This window comes from Trifolium pratense, linkage group LG3, assembly GCF_020283565.1.
Source record: "Trifolium pratense cultivar HEN17-A07 linkage group LG3, ARS_RC_1.1, whole genome shotgun sequence".
NCBI classification, from domain to species: Eukaryota; Viridiplantae; Streptophyta; class Magnoliopsida; order Fabales; family Fabaceae; genus Trifolium; species Trifolium pratense.
The window spans coordinates 170425-187034 of NC_060061.1; the positions used below are offsets into that span (position 1 = coordinate 170425).

At 32.0% G+C, this 16610-nt stretch overlaps 3 protein-coding genes across 4 annotated transcripts; 1 reads left to right on the top strand and 2 right to left on the bottom strand.

The window, feature by feature from the left end:
• On the top strand, positions 1 to 1619 carry LOC123917785 (uncharacterized acetyltransferase At3g50280-like). Its single transcript, XM_045969609.1, has one exon. It carries the CDS (start codon positions 1 to 3, stop codon positions 1375 to 1377), a length of 1377 nt encoding a protein of 458 aa, XP_045825565.1. The 3' UTR covers positions 1378 to 1619.
• Positions 1583 to 7807, bottom strand: LOC123917784 (polyadenylate-binding protein 2-like). 2 transcript variants are annotated; one of them, XM_045969608.1, is made up of 9 exons: positions 7342 to 7807; positions 7074 to 7192; positions 5725 to 6381; positions 5557 to 5634; positions 5383 to 5472; positions 3204 to 3335; positions 2465 to 2641; positions 2227 to 2367; positions 1583 to 2116 (listed from the first exon to the last, which is right to left on the bottom strand). In XM_045969608.1, the coding sequence occupies exons 1-9, from the start codon at positions 7568 to 7570 to the stop codon at positions 1892 to 1894; spliced, it is 1848 nt and encodes a 615-aa protein (XP_045825564.1). In that variant the 5' UTR covers positions 7571 to 7807; the 3' UTR covers positions 1583 to 1891. The 2 variants fall into 2 exon arrangements, with proteins under 2 accessions (XP_045825564.1, XP_045825563.1); XM_045969607.1 differs by having other exon boundaries at positions 1727 to 2116; positions 5557 to 6381; positions 7342 to 7791.
• Positions 7808 to 13086: 5279 nt separating this feature from the next.
• LOC123915742 (ethylene-responsive transcription factor RAP2-1-like) lies at positions 13087 to 13993 on the bottom strand. Its single transcript, XM_045966960.1, has one exon. It carries the CDS (start codon positions 13813 to 13815, stop codon positions 13321 to 13323), a length of 495 nt encoding a protein of 164 aa, XP_045822916.1. The 5' UTR covers positions 13816 to 13993; the 3' UTR covers positions 13087 to 13320.
• Positions 13994 to 16610: the final 2617 nt, after the last annotated feature.

The following is a 16610-nucleotide window of genomic DNA, read 5'->3' on the forward strand; positions in this document are numbered from 1 at the left end:
ATGAGCACTCCTTCTCTTAAACTTGTTTCTCAATGTTTTATCAAACCATATCCCCCAATCGAAAACTCAAAACAAATATGCTACTTAGCACCATGGGATATTATTATGTTATCTTCGCACTATATCCAAAAGGGTCTTCTCTTCAAAAAACCAACATCATCATCATCACTAAACCAACAACATTTCATTGAGAATCTAGTGGACAAACTCAAACACTCCCTTTCTCTCACACTTTTCCATTTCTACCCCCTCTCAGGTCGTCTTGTTACACAGAAAACCGAAGATCCTCCATCTTACAATGTTTTTGTTGATTGCAAAAACAGTGATGGAGCTAAATTTATCCATTCAACTTTAGATATCACCATAAATGATATCTTGTCACCTGTTGACGTCCCGCCTATTGTTCAATCATTTTTTGACCACCACAAAGCAGTTAACCATGATGGTCACACCATGTCTTTGTTGTCTATTCAAGTAACTGAATTAGTGGATGGTGTTTTCATAGGTTGTTCCATGAACCATTCTATTGGTGATGGAACTGCTTATTGGAATTTCTTTAACACATTTTCTGAGATATTTCAAAATGGTGCTAATCTTCTTCCAATTACACATCAACCTATCCACAATAAATGGTTTCCAGAAGGTTATGGTCCGATTATCAACCTTCCTTATAAACATCACGACGAGTTTATTCTTAGATATGAAGCACCCATTTTGAGAGAGAGAATCTTCCATTTTTCAGCAGAGTCTATAGCAAAACTAAAAGCAAAGGCTAATAAAGAATCTAATACAGACAAAATATCTTCATTTCAATCTTTATCAGCATTAGTTTGGAGATCTATAACTCGTGCACGTCAGCTACAACATGATCAGAAAACGATTTGCAAGTTGGCTATAAACAACCGAACGAGAATGAAACCATCGCTTCCAAAGGAATATTTTGGAAGTTTAGCTTACGCAGTGAGGACTGAAACAACGGTAAAGGAATTACTAGAGAACGATCTAGGATGGGCAGCATGGAAGATTCATCTGGCCGTTGCAAATTATGATGACAAAGTTGTGCGTCAATTAGTGAACGAGTGGTTACAATCTCCAATTGTGCCTCGAATGGACATGTTGTTTGAAGCTAATATCGTGTTGATGGGTAGTTCACCTAGGTTTGTTATGTATGAGAATGAATTTGGAATGGGAAAAGCTCTAGCTGTTAGAAGTGGGTATGCTAACAAGGCTGATGGAAAAATAACATCATATCCAGGACAAGGAGGCGGGAGCATTGATCTTGAAGTGTGTCTTTCACCTGATAAAATGAAGGCACTGGAAACTGATGAAGAGTTCATGAGTTCAACTTCAGTATTTAATCATTTGTTCTATCTTTGAGTATGCTTACGTTGTTTAATGGGTTAGCGGCGCAGCTTGTTGCCTATTTGCCTTCCATTCAAGTGTAATTATCCTACGTGTGTGCGGGTGTGTGTGAATGAACAATTATTCTTCTCTCAAAACTCTCATTTATGCTTGCATAATCACATTTGTACCGAATTCTATTGATTTCATTATAATTCCTACTTTAAGACTTAAGTCAAGGTTAGCCTAAAGGGCAAAAGAAGAGTTTGGTTTATTTATTCAGTGCTTTTTATCTAGCATATCATGTTTCCCTTTTGTTAATTTTTGCTAATACCCTAAACAAACCAAACATGGGAAATTAAAGTCAGAATGAAACAAAGTCAAATAGGCCAAATCAAATAACCATGTACTGAAAAGGAAACGAAGCAAACTGCAAAATCAAAATGCTAGCTAATCCAAGGAATATCGCTAATCCTACCAAAAAAAGCCAGAAACACAAAACTGTAACGTTCAAAGAACGTAGGGATCCCTGTAAACTGACATGCAGAGTCTAAGACTCGAGATTGTCATTAAGAGAGAGAGATGCCAGTTGATCAGTTGGGGTAACATTTCTCAACACATCCATGGCCTCGGCAACTTTTGTCTTGAGAGCCTCTGGTGACTCAATCAGATGTAACACCTCAGGCTGGTCCATCTCCAAAAGCATCCCTGTAACCTTTGCAGCTCCACCATGCTCAATCTTCTCTACTAGCGGATATAAAACTTCACCAAGCATCTATGAATCCATTCATGAAAGAGAGTCAGTATAAGAATTTCCTAATCCACGTGAAACAATCTAGTAATCAACCAAAATATGGTGAAACAATAGCCAGAAACAGGTCTTACAGTCCTCTGTTGTTCAGGTGGAGCATTTGCAAGGGCTGTAGCCAGAGCCTGCATGGGCGTTCCTCCAGCTACTCCTGGCAGCGGAATACCTTGCAGGTTTCGACCAGGAGGATAGCGATACACACGTCCCCTTGGAAGCATCTGAAAAGCCAAGCAAAAAGCATCTCAACAACAGGCATAAAGGGCAAAAACAGGAGAAAAATAAAACAAAAATCCCAGATGTTGTGTATGAGCAGACCTGTTGTTGCATCATTGGCATTGACTGTGGGAGTTGTTGCATAGGACCTGCTCCTCGCCGTCCGCCCGGACGCTGACCTTGTTGACCCTGCTGAACCATGGGCACAAAGAAGTTTGGCATTGGAGCACCACCAGGTCTCATTCCAGGAACTAATTGCTGCGGGTAACCATATCCAGCCTGCATTTATTATTGCTAAATTTCTAAATATAGATTCAAGAAAATGAGGATAAAATGTGAAAATAAAATTTTCATTAATCATTGCCACAGACACATCATAGATGCAAGAAGAGAATACAACAGAACTTATGACACTTATTGCTGAAATCACAACCTAATAACGTTAATTGAAATGTAAAGATTTGAGATCTTCTAAAACGTTAACTGAAATGTGAAGAATTTGACGGACACATCTCATCCACAAAAAACATTGAGATCTTCTAATAACATGATATCATTCTGCATGAAAATTATATACGTCCGTCCCGAATTATAAAACACTTTGAACATTTCACACAAATTAAGAAATGTGGTTAATTTTGTATGGGAAAGAGAAAGTAATAAATGGTAAGGAAAAGAGAAAGTAAAAGAATTGAAAGAAGAGAGTAATAATCGTAGATGGTATGGTAGGAAAAGAAACGCCTAATGTTTTATTGGTATTGTAAAGTGACTTATAATTTGGGACTTTTCTTTTTGCAACGGAGGGAGTAACAAACAAGATTAATAACTTCTATATAATTACCTGAGATATGAAGGCTGGAGGAGCTTGACCATACATAATTTGTTGTCCCATTCCTGGAACACCCGGAGGGTAAAATGGCATTCTAGGCGCAATAGGAGCCAATGCAACCGGCCTCACTTGTGAAAATTGTGCCTGTAGGAAATATGCAAACAATGTACAAGAAATTAGTAGAAATAAGCAATATGCTAGGTGAATACCATTGGTGATCTCTTAAGAATGGTTTCTAAGTTTCCCATCGCAATATACTTTATGATTTGTTTAATTATGTGATTAGGAATAGGAATCTAATATTAAAATAAATAGGGGTTAGTGATTTGTCTTGATTAAAATAAATTATTACTCATAGTCTGTTTTCCACGAAAATAGAAACCACACTTAAGAGATCACCCAAGGAACAGTAAAAATATTATAAAATGTAACAATTATATTATGAGATATTTTATAGATATTCTAACAAGAATGATCAACATAAATGAGAGAAGTGCATCATTTTGTCCGTTGCATAACAGGTTACAAAATTTCCAATAAAGGTTGACGTGAAATTAAATGTCATTAGTGAAAAATTATGAGATAAGAAAAGTGGATGGATACAGAAAGACAAGTTAAAATGAAGAAAAAAAAATGGCCCAGAGGAATAGGACCTAGAGAACAATGTAAAAAAGAAAAAAACAGTTGAGAGGTGACAGTGTTGGTGACTAGGAATAATTGCAGATTGGTACTCCATCCTCCATCTCCGTGAGCCGTTTGCGACCTTCACTCACAACTGTAGGGTGTTCATTGACGCTCCTCCTAGTGCGTACGGCGACCTTTTGTCCTATTTCCTTTAATCTATGAGCCATTTGTGGCGACCTCTCCTAGTGCCAGCAGCACTGTTTCACCAACCATTCACTCGAGCAGTTTTGTTTACAGGGAAATAGAATGGTAACGGAAACGCATTAGAAGTTGACGAGGAGCAAATTGTCCAGGTGCCATTTCTTTAATGGTGAACAGTGCGCACTGAACTTATAGTATTGTATGCAAGTTTTATCAACCCATTTAAATAAAGAAGTGCTTTACAGAAAAGAACAAACAATTGGTCCCCCCATAGTCCTACTTGGAGAGTCAAAAGAAATGAAAAATTACAACAGTGGAGACTATCTTTCAAAGCACATGGCCTTTCATTTGAGTATAAGTAAAATGGGGCGTTTGAAATGTAAGTTTCACAACAGACAAATTCCAACATAGAGGTGAAAGATGGAAACATACTATACCACAAATTAAGTACCTCCTGTACTGATACTAATTATTATATATAAATATCTTTCTTTGCTGTTCAAAAACAAAAAAAAAAACTATACGACGAGACACGGTTTAAGTATCTTGAGTCTATCATTCAAAATGAAATGGAAATAAAGGTCTGTGTCATAGGATTCAAGTAGGGAACATGTATCTTTTGTGGAATCTGTGATAGAAAAGTACAACACAAACTTAAAAGAAAAGTTCAAAAAAAAACTTCCATCATATAACTATAAATCCTGCAATAATATATGATATATATACATATATGGGACTGAAAATTAAACTCGGAATAGCAGAGAAGGGGATGTTGTAGAGGATTAATGTGGTGAAAAAGAGACGAGATTATCAATGAAAGCATTAAACAAAAAGTTGGGTGGTGGAAAAGATAGCAAAATCACTTTAGATGGATTACGAATATGTGGGTGTGGATAAGACCAGTAGAAATATGGGTACAGAGGTTAAACCAAATGGATGATAATCCAATAGTTAGAGATAAAGGGTGATTTACACCAACAACAACAAAAAAAAAGGATAAAGGGTAACCAAGGGAAATTATCAACTAGACCATTAAAATGTGAATAGAGACAATTCATGATAAGACATTAGACGATTATAGTGTCACTGTCATTTGATAATTTTGATCCATTGGCAGACCACGCCTAATATAATAAAACTTTTGGGGTTGTTATATAGCTTTTGTTGATCTTCAAACTTCAAAGGATGAATTTTGCTACCAAATGAAAGTCGTGTAATTTTTTAATTAAAATCAAAGAACACGGAAGTACACAAACTAATTAAAATTCATTGTAAATGAATCGTCATTATCAATGGACCCAATGCAGGATATTTTTTGTTTCTAAAGCATAGAATTAACTGTTGATCCATTGTTGTGCAATATTACCTGTAACCTTGCTTTTCTCTCTTCCTTTTTCTGTGCGGGAGCAACATAGAGAGGTTTGCCAGCAACCATTTTTCCATTCATCGCAGCAAGCTACAAGTACCAATAGATTTGTACATGATCAATAAACTTTCTTGGCAATTATTAAATAATAGTCACCATAATCTTTACACTTACAGCTCGAGTTGCTTCATCGGGAGTTGAAAAAGCAACAAATCCAGATCCCCTACTAATTCCCTGTTGATCTCGCAGAATCTGTGGATCAAGAAAAAAGAAACAAGTTTCATGAAGATGAAGATTTGACAATTGCAGATATAAACAGAAAGAGGAACTGCATTCACACACCTTGCATGAAGTTACTGTACCAAACTCGGAAAACAGTTCACTAAGTTTTTCATCACTGACACTATCATCCAAGTTTTTGAGATACAAGTTAGCACCATAAAACTTGTCAACAGTTTCCTTCATAGTCTGCTCATGTTTTTCTTTCAGTTCAAGCTCCCTTTCATATTTTTTTAGGGCTTTTCCAACATACCACTCCTTTTCATCAAATTTCTTTCCATTAAGTGCCTCCACAGCTTTAGCAGCAGCATCTGCATTTTCAAAATTGACAAAACCAAAACATTTCGATTTACCATCTACATCTCTCATTACTACAGCACTAGTAATAGTTCCATATTCTCCAAAAACGTTCTTCAAGTCATCATCCGTAACTCCTTCCGATAGGTTTTTCACATAGACATTATTAAACTTCGCGGTACTCAATGCATTATCTCTATCCTGCTTCCGTTGGAAATGACCAACATAGACCGGCTTATCATTGATCAGCATGCCATTTAACTTGTCAATTGCACTTTGTGCAGATTCTTCATGCTCAAATTGCACAAAACCATAGCCTTTAGACAACCCAGAAGCATCCATTGCTATCTTGCAAGAAAGAATATTTCCAAAAGCCGAAAAGGTATCATATAAAGCTTTGTGATCAATTGCCCTATCCAAATTCTGTACCATCAAGAAATCAAAATATTCAATTAGTAAGTTTCTAAACAGACACAAACTACTAAAATGTAAACAGACACAAACTACTAAAATGTAAATCACTAATTCGCCCCCTCGAATTGTAGGGATGACATTTACACCCCTAAAATCTGTTAATAGGAAAGGAAGAAGAAAAAAACTGCGACAACTAGGTCTTTCTGTTAACTTAGTAAGTGATATAATTTAGAGACTAATTTGCTAGTAAGTGATACAACTCAGAGACTAATTTGTTAGTAAGCGATATAATTTAGATACAAGTTAGCATAAGGACCAAGTTGCTCAACATAGTTCAAAATGGAGTCTTTTTTGCCTATTCGCAGATGTAAGTGTAAATGCAAGAACCCTACGATTTCAGGGGGGCAAACTGGTGATATACCAGCAGACAAGACAGCACATTGATGAAAAACTGTGACAACTAGGTCTTTCTGTTAACTTAGTAAGTGATATAATTTAGAGACTACTTTGCTAGTAATAAGTGATATAACTCAGAGACTTATTTGTTAGTAAGCGATATAATTTAGATACAAGTTAGCAGAAGGACCAAGTTTCCCGACATAGTTCAAAATGGAGTCTTTTTTTTTTTCATAGGTGTAAATGCATGACCCCTACAATTTTAGGGGGGTAAACCGATGATGTACCAGCAGACAAGACAGTACCTTGATGAAAATATTAGCAGCACCACTCTTACGAACACTAGGGTCGCGATGAGAATACATAATCCGAATGGGTTTGTTGTTCAGTGGAGTGAAATTCAGCACATCCATTGCCTTTGCAGCTGTATAACAGTCAAATTTTCAAATCAATATCACAATAATCATCAGCAACATCAAATCAAATGTGGTTAAACTTAAACCTAAACCTAACATTGCATTAGAATTTCAAGATTCCAAAAAACGAAGAAGAAGAAGAAAAAAAAAAACTAACCATCATGAGGGTTACTGAAATTGACATAACCGTAACCTAGAGATTGTTGAGATGCCAAATCCCTACAGATCCGAACAGAAACAACTTGACCGACCTGATTGAATAGATCGTAAAGCTGCGAATCGTTAACATCGTGATCAAGATCTCCGACGTATAACGACGTTGTTGTCAAATGATTGGGAACAGGAGCAGTCGCGTCATTGTTGGGATTCTCGTGAACTTGCGCCATTGATGTAAACCCTAGAAATCGGTTTTTGGGGGAAAGATGATTTGAATAGTGTTTTTGGTTTTTTTTGGATTTTGATAAACACACGCCGTGCCGCGAACAATGCAGTAGCGGAAGTGCGGCGAAGAGTACTGTAACAATGGGAAAAAGAAAGAAAGAACTAAGTAATCTTTTTTGTGGCAGCGCAGATCGATCTGCACAGGGCTGGTCGTTTCGGAAGTTGAAGGCTTATATAGTATAGCTGTAAACTTTGTTAAGCCAAAAAAAAAAAAAATTAAGGAAAAATTTATTTTTTATTTTTTTGCATAATATATTTATATTTTTGGACGATATAAAACGGCAAAGCCCAAAAGAAAAATAAATTAAAAATTAACATGCATTTATATAAGCACCAAAAATAATATCAAAAAGATATTTGGGAGATTTTTAAGAGGAGTCTTTAAAGGTATTATATTAAAAGAACGAGCAAAAATTTATGAGCTTCTGGGTTCGATGGATCAAGATGAAATTGGCAAAATTAAGATTGTATCTGTATGTAATTATGTTAAGGAGTAACTTAGTCACTTTTTATAATAAGGTGAATAATTAATTGTCTTCGAGATAAATACATTTTTGTGTACATACTCCATATTTCAATTTACAGAGTGTCACAAACAAGTAATATTTACTATTGTTTATTACTATTATTTGGGTTGAATTGCAATTTAGTTTTCCTATTATTATATGACCCTATTGAAAATATTTCAATGTTCTATTTTGTAACAGTTTTTACATATTATATTTTCTCATTATGCGATTTGATAGTCTTTGTCCAAATTTTCTCTCGAATTTAAGTTAAGATGTTATTTCTTTGGCGACATTCATCTCTCGTATTTGGGGATTTGTTAATTAAAAACTAAAAATAACAAAACATAAAAAAAAAAATTGAAACTCTGATTAAGAATTTCATCCACTCTCCTATGTACGGGATAATCAATTTTTTTATTTAAAAAAAAAAAACACTAGCTACAAAAGTTTGGTGTTAGGTCAATAAATAATATCACTTTGGTATAAATTTTGGAAAAAATTGAGATGAAATTATCAAATCCCAAAAGACAAAAACACAAGGGGTCAAACTCGGATAGAAAAAACAAGTGGCTACATAAACCCAAAGTTGCATCCATGTTTAATGAAAATAAAGTACTACGTGATATTACGTTTCTTGAACGAAAAAAATTATATTTTTTTGTAAAGGAATTTATGACTCTAGCCAATAAGACGGTGGCTGAAATAATAAGTATATCTTATCTTGAAAAGACATTATTGCGAAGACTACCAGTCCAGATCCTAATCTGTAGAAACTGAAAATGTTTGTGGGAATTCTTTAGAAGTTAGGTTTACAATTTTCCATATATCTTCATCTCGTAAGTTCCACCAAGATTTAAAGCATATTATGGAAAAGCTTAAACATGACCATGTGCTTTATGATATACTTATTTCCCCTTTTCTAGATGCACCGCAATTGTCATCCTACTTTTTTAGTGGAGATTCAAAGGATCATGACCGACTCAAGCTATAGGCAGCCCAAGCTAGGGCATGAGGCCTCACAAAAAATAGAATTTTTTTTAAAGCCCATTAGGCCTCAAAATAATTGTACAATTGTTATATATAGGTCTCACGTCAAAAATTATCATAAAAGATTTGTAGCTCAGTTGGCGTGTGCAATTGTGTTTATCTTTTTTTCCTAGTTCATATTTTAGTTATATTATTATTATTATTATGTTTAATTATCTAAATATATATTTAAAAAAAATGACACTATAATATATTTAAATAAATATAGATAATCAGCATCTTTATAAAATTATTTTTTTGAAAAAAATAAATTAAAGGCCTCTTTTTTGTTTGCTTTAGGCCACAAAATATGTTGGGCCGGCCCTGCAAAGGATCACGAATAGGGTCATTATACCTTGGTTGTTTGTGCAAGTAATCCGATATGTAATATAAATGTTTATTAATATTAACTAGTTGCTGTTTTTGAAAATCAAACTTTATTATAAACTATTTAGTTAAGCACATCTTGTGTCTAACTTTATTTTAAAACCATAATTTTGTGGCTTCTTTTTTTAAAAAAAATAAATATGTGAGTGTGTACAATTGTCTTTTATTACGAATGTATGTAAAAAAGATGGAAAAAAAATGAGAAAAATACAAAAAAAATATGAAAAAAGAATAAGAGATCAAATGAATGATTATGCGTGTAGTGTTACATGAAAAATTAAGGAGAATGAAGTCTAATATAGTGATGGTGTTATCCACGTAATAAATCGATCGTGTTTGTTTTATTGATTACTATACATGACTCGAAGTATCATATTTAATAGTACGTGAGAATGAGATAATTGTGTATGATTTTTTAATATTAATTTTTTTAATTTAAATTTCATAATTGGTTGGCGGTGTCTTGCATATAATTGGTCGGTGGTATTATCGGTGATTGACATGTATGACTTCTAGAGTCATATTTAACACATCAAAATGAGGGAAAACAAATTGTGTATTATTTCTTTAATACTAAAAAAAACATTATAGTATGTTATTTGTGTTTTCATCTTTTCTTTAATTAAAATTTGCAAAATTTAAATTTCTGAATTAAAAGAAAAATTCTCTATTTTAGATTAGGTTCAAAATTAAATTTCAATAAAAAATATTCAAATTTGATCTCTACGTGAGAAATACTTAAGTGTTTTTTGTCAGTAATATACTTGAGTTGTCTTGAGTTATTTTTTTTTTTGGAATATGATATTAAAAAAAATAAAGAAGTAACAAATAATTTATGCAATTTTAATAATTTGATTTTAACCAATCGTTAGTTGGTTCAGTGGTAATTGGCGCTGAACTTGGTAGGGAGGACCGCGGTTCGATCCCCCGCAACTGCTATCGGGAAGGGGCTGAAACCACTTGATGCCAGAATTGACTGCCGAACCAGATTCAACTGGTGGTGGAAAACCATAAAAAAAAATTGATTTTAAAGATAAAATATAACAACAAACCAAAAAAAGAAAAAGATATAATGTGCGTTGATTTTTTTTTGTTTACAATGTTGACAACGAGGATCGAACGTAGGACCTCATGTATACTATCTAAATTCCTCGCCATTAGACCAAACCTAATGGCTTGTGTGTTGAAATATTTATGCTACATAAAAAAAATCATGAATAAAATATGTTGAAAATTCAAAATATATAAAATAATAATAATTTTTTTGAAATAAATTATGATAAAATTAAATTAAACAACATTATAATAAAGATGTTGAAATAAAAATAAAACGTACGCTGATAAATTTATGAGAAATTAAAAATATATTTTTGAAAAATAGAAAATAAATAATATCCAAAGTAATTGTGAATACGAAAAAAAATATGGAATTTGAAAAAATAGAACAACAAATTAAACTTATTGAAATAAATTATGTTAAGATTAAATTATATGTTAATTGAGTATTCCAAAAAATAATTATAAATTAATCCAAAAATGAAGTAAAATATTTAATGAAAAGTGTCATAGTAATATTATACTCCATATATGTTAAGATAGATATATGCTAAACAGAAAGAAGAAGAAAATTTGTTTAAAAAATGGAAACAAATATTTGTTAAGATATTTGTTGTCCTGTTTTGTTAGTGGCTTAGCCCCTTTTCATATATATATTTTTTACCATAGAACGAAGACAAGTTTACTTTTCATCTCTACAATTGTATCTTCATCCTTACTAATCAATTTGTTGGTGGCTTAAATCCTTTTTCCTTTTCCTCTATTTTTTATCCTTTTTATCATTTGACTTTTTAAAAATTGTCTTAATTACATGGTTTCCTATTTTCACTATTTTGTAGAATCGGTCCTCCTATTTTAAAATTTGACAGTTTTGGTCCTCTATTAATTTTTTTTGTTAAAATATGGTGATACGACATATTTAAAATTAGGTTTATATAAATGAATTTCCTTGCAATTTCATTGATATTGGTAGTTTTTCATCACTAAATCATACTCACTCCGTTTCTTTTTACTTGTCGTTTTAGAAAAATAATTGTGTTTCAAATTACTTGTCGTTTTGATAACTTAAGGTTATACTTTGTCTATTATACCTTCATGTAAATTCCAAATATTTAGGAGTAGTTGTTGAAACCATAAAAGATTTAATATATATTTGGAAAACTAAAGTTTTTTTTGTACATAACATATTAATTTTTTTTTGTACATAATATATTAAATTTATTGAATTTATTGGAAAAAGAAAGTTTTTTTGGTACATAATATATTAAATTTATTGAATTTATTGGTACATATCATATCGCTAATTTATAGTTCAAAAATATGATAGTGGGATCAAAACTACTCAATTTTAAAATAAGAGGATCAAATATGCAAAATAATAAAAATAGGAAATCAAAATTAGAATTAAATATTTAAGTCTTAAAAATTTAGAACAATAACAACCCATAAGTTACCAATCAGTAAACTTAAAAATGTGTCCCAAAAATTTAGCCACGACACAGCTAAACCGTTACTAAATTGCAGAATCTTAGAACAAAAATATAATACCGACATGACTCTGTAATTGTATTTTAACTATTTTCTGATTCATTTCATCTATCAGAGAGGGAAAATAACGGTGGTCCAAAAGAAAAAAAATTATGAAAAGAAAGAAAAAGAAATATTGATGGACCCCTTATTTCCATGTATAAATAACAAATGGGTTTGAGATTGAGCACCACTATCCTTCACCTGTCTAGCTCATTATACATGTAAACAACTGCCACTTTTGGTGCTTATCTCAATATCCACTTGTTGGCAACTGAAGCAATATTTATTTTTTGTACGTTTCAAACTAATGCGGCTTTGTTGGGCCACTGCCCTTCCTAGGAATCCTATCTTTTCACAAGTGACAAACATCCTTAAAATTTGACTGTAAGGTTAATTAATATCGCATAAAATAGATGAAATGACAAATATCATTAAAATTTACTATACATTTTCAAAATTAAACTTAATAAAGATATTTGGTTTCAGCCCCGTGAACATAATTCAATTGTTAGAAATATTGTAGTAAAACATAACGATTGAAGTTCGAATCCTAGTACTTTCACTATTTCACTTTAAAAGTAAAATTTTAGTCGGTAAACTACTCGTAAAAAATATTGGGCCACATCATATTAGGTTGAGATAGACAACACGGACGAATACATTTGTACATATTTTGTTCAATCATCATCAAGATAACATAGGAGAAAATATAGTTCACAAAACCCAGAGAGTATCTTCCAAAAAAAAAAAGGTAAAAATAACATATACTATCATGTCATAAATAAACTAAAATTCTTAACAAATTCCATGGTTATACTACAAATTCCAAACACCATATTCAAAGAAAGCAGGATTCATTCATTGATTTAAATTTGTTTTGAAGTTAACAATTAAACTAATGTCGGTTACTCTTAAATTTGAAGAAATTAAATACTTGTAAAATCACCATCACCTTAATGAAGAGTAATTGCATGCCTTAATTAAAAGTAAGTTACATTAATTCATGACAAGGGTCTATAATCTACTATTTCTTGTTAACAAGAAAATAAACAGAGTAAGGGAAGTTTAAGTTACAACCCCCATGATAACAAAATCTTAGCCGTTGATTCATGGATTAATAGAGAATATTACAGAGAGAAATTATGATATCATTGATATCAAGAATATTAATCCTTAAAGTAAAAAGATTAATAATCTTCAGGTTCTGGAAACTCATTTAAATCTGGTTTAACATCAGAGTTAAATTGAGCTGAAGTAGAAATAGATGAAGCTTGAAGAGCTGTTTGAAGAGCATCAACTCTAGCACCGACTTTAGTAGCTTTTTTACGTATCAAATCAGCAGACATATTACCTTGTTGAATAGAACCGTCGTCGTTGTTGTGTTCGTCATCGTCTTGAAACAATAATTCGGGGAAATTAAGACGCGCCGTAGGACCTCTTAGATAAAATACCGCGGTGTCGTAAGCTCGAGCCGCGGCTACCGGAGTTGTGTATGAACCTAACCAAATTCTTGATCTTTTGTTTGGTTCTCTTATTTCTGCTACCCACTTACCCCACTTTCTTTTTCTTATTCCTCTGTATGGTTTCTCTTGTTTTTGTTTGTGGTGTTTTTCTTGAGGGTTGTTGTTTTTGCTTCCTCTGTTTCTTATTATTGTTGAACAACAATCTCTTACTTCTTCCATGATTGGTTCTGATCTCTCTATATTTGATGATTCAACTCAGTTATGCTAAACTAAACCATATATAAATATTATATATTGATATTGCCAGAGCTATACTATAGTTCAGGAAGACTCTGTTTATACCCTTAAAAAGTCTGTTTGATTGGTTTGTATTTATATGAAGATTTTATTTGGACGGTTGTATGAAGAATTTATTTTGGAAATGTATATTATAATATTAATTTCTATATGTGGACGAGTAATTTTATTTTAGGGTAAATAGTGTTATACCCCTGCAAAATAGACGAGTTTTGCGTTACCCCTTGCAAAATATTTTTTTGAGATTACCCCCTACAATGTCAAGATTCTTTGCGTTACCCCCTGGTTCAACAAGTGGGCATATGACATGGAAGAATCTTGACGTGACATGACATGTGGAAATTAATTTATTTTTTATTTATTTTTAATTGCCAACTCATTAATTAATGTGGGTTTTTAATTAAAAAAAAAAAAAAAACTTAAAAGTTGTTATATTTGTATGAACTTACTTAAAAGAAAGTTTTGTTATTTTTTTTTTGACTAAAAGTTGTTATTATATATAAAAAAAAATTCTTATATATATATATATATATATATATATATATATATAATAACTAATAATAGAGTAACAAAAAAAAAACAAAGATGAAAAAAAAACTAATAATAATAATAGTAACCAAAAAACTAATAATAATAGAGTAACAAAAAAAAAAATGCAATCACATAGTAACGCAAGAACAATCGCTTTGCCCTAATCCCCAAATTGAAATTGAAAATGAAGAACAATCGCTGCATATGAACGGAACGAAAACGAAGATGAAACTGACGAACACCAAGAAGAAGGAAATGGTGAAGTCGAAGAAAGAAACGACGAAGAAGAAGAACGAAACTGTGAAGACGAAGAAGAACAAAACTGAGTCCGTGAGGAGGTAAAACGATTGTTCGTCGGTTTCATCTTCGTTTTCGTTCCGTTCATATGCAACGATTGTTCTTCGTTTTCAATTTCAATTTGGGGGTTAGGGCAAAGCGATTGTTCTTGCGTTACTATGTGATTGCAGTTTTATTTTTGGTTACTCTATTATTATTAGTTATTATTATTATTAGTTTTTTGGTTAGTATTATTATTATTAGTTTTTTTTTCATCTTCGTTTTTTTTTTTGTTACTCTATTATTAGTTATTATGTATATAAGAATTTTTTTTTTATATATAATAATAACTTTTAGTCAAAAAAAAAAATAACAAAACTTTCTTTTAAGTAAGTTCATAAAAATATAACAACTTTTAAGTTTTTTTTTCTTTATTTTTTTAATTAAAAACCCACATTAATTAATGAGTTGACAATTAAAAATAAATTAATTTTCACGTGTCATGCCACGTCAAGATTCTTCCATGTCATATGCCCACTTGTTGAGCCAGGGGGTAACGCAAAGAATCTTGACATTGCAGGGGGTAATCTCAAAAAAATATTTTGCAGGGGGTAACGCAAAACTCGTCTATTTTGCAGGGGGTATAACACTATTTACCCTTTATTTTATTATACACATATATTCAATTAAATGACATAAAGATATTATTTTATTATATTTATTTCTAAAATATTCCTAATTGTTTTTTAAAAAATATTTCTTATTATATTTGTTTCTAAAATATTTCAACAAATATTGGTAATTATAGTTAAAAGGGTGAAAATTTGTGAGAATAGTTTATATGCGGGGACACGAGTTTGAACTCGATCTTCTTCACAAATACATGTGTGTGTTTAAAAAGTTATTACGATGATAATAATGTATACAAATCATCCTATACTTGCTCTAATGAGAGTGAGTTAATTGGTTAAGCAACATTGAACTTATGGGGAAGGGAAGAATTAAGAATTGATTTATAAAGTTTACATCAGACTGATTCTAGCCGATAAACGTCTCTTCGCATGGTGAATGTAAAGGGAGATATACGTGCATGACACTCGGACGCTCAAATAAGTATTGGCTAAGTGAGAGATTTGAGAGAGTAACAATACAATATATGTCCTTCTACGTGACAAGGATATATATATATGGTCCCAAGCACAGAGTCAATACGCAATACCATCATTATGCGTGCACATCTTGCGGCTTCGACGTTGATGACTGTCAGAATAATGACTGAAAAACCATGATATTAAATGTCAATCATTCTAATGATGATTATTACAGAAGTGTCAGCTTTTGTGGCCGTTAAAAAATGACGTGTGGCCTTAGGCCAATATGTAATTGGGTCGAAATTCATGCCTAAATGAGTCGTACCGAGGTTGGACTTAGATTCCGTCCATAACAATCTCAATATTACACATTCGTGTATCTTTTTAAATAAATTCTAATGTCTAATCTTTAGGTGGTTGTGCATCGTTTAAATTCTTGTTTTTTTTTGTTCTATATTTTTTTGGTACAATTTTTCTATATTTAGTTCCTCTGTTCTAAGAGTGTGTTTGGTAAAAATAAGCTATAAGCTAGCTGATAGCTGATAAGCTAGCTGATAGCTGAAAAGCTAGCTTATTGAAATTAAAGTGTTTGGTAAAATTAGCTTTTAAAGTGGTTATTAAATATAAAATTACATAATTGATAGTAGGTAGTTTATTTTTTAGAGTGGGTAGTTATTAAATTAAAGGGTAAAAATGGAATAAAGTGTAAAAAACTATAAGCTATAAGCTCAAATGCTACTTGAAATAGCATCTGAAAAAAAACTATAAGCTAGTACAAAAAGCTTGTTACCAAACACTTCTAATTTTTTGAAACAAGCT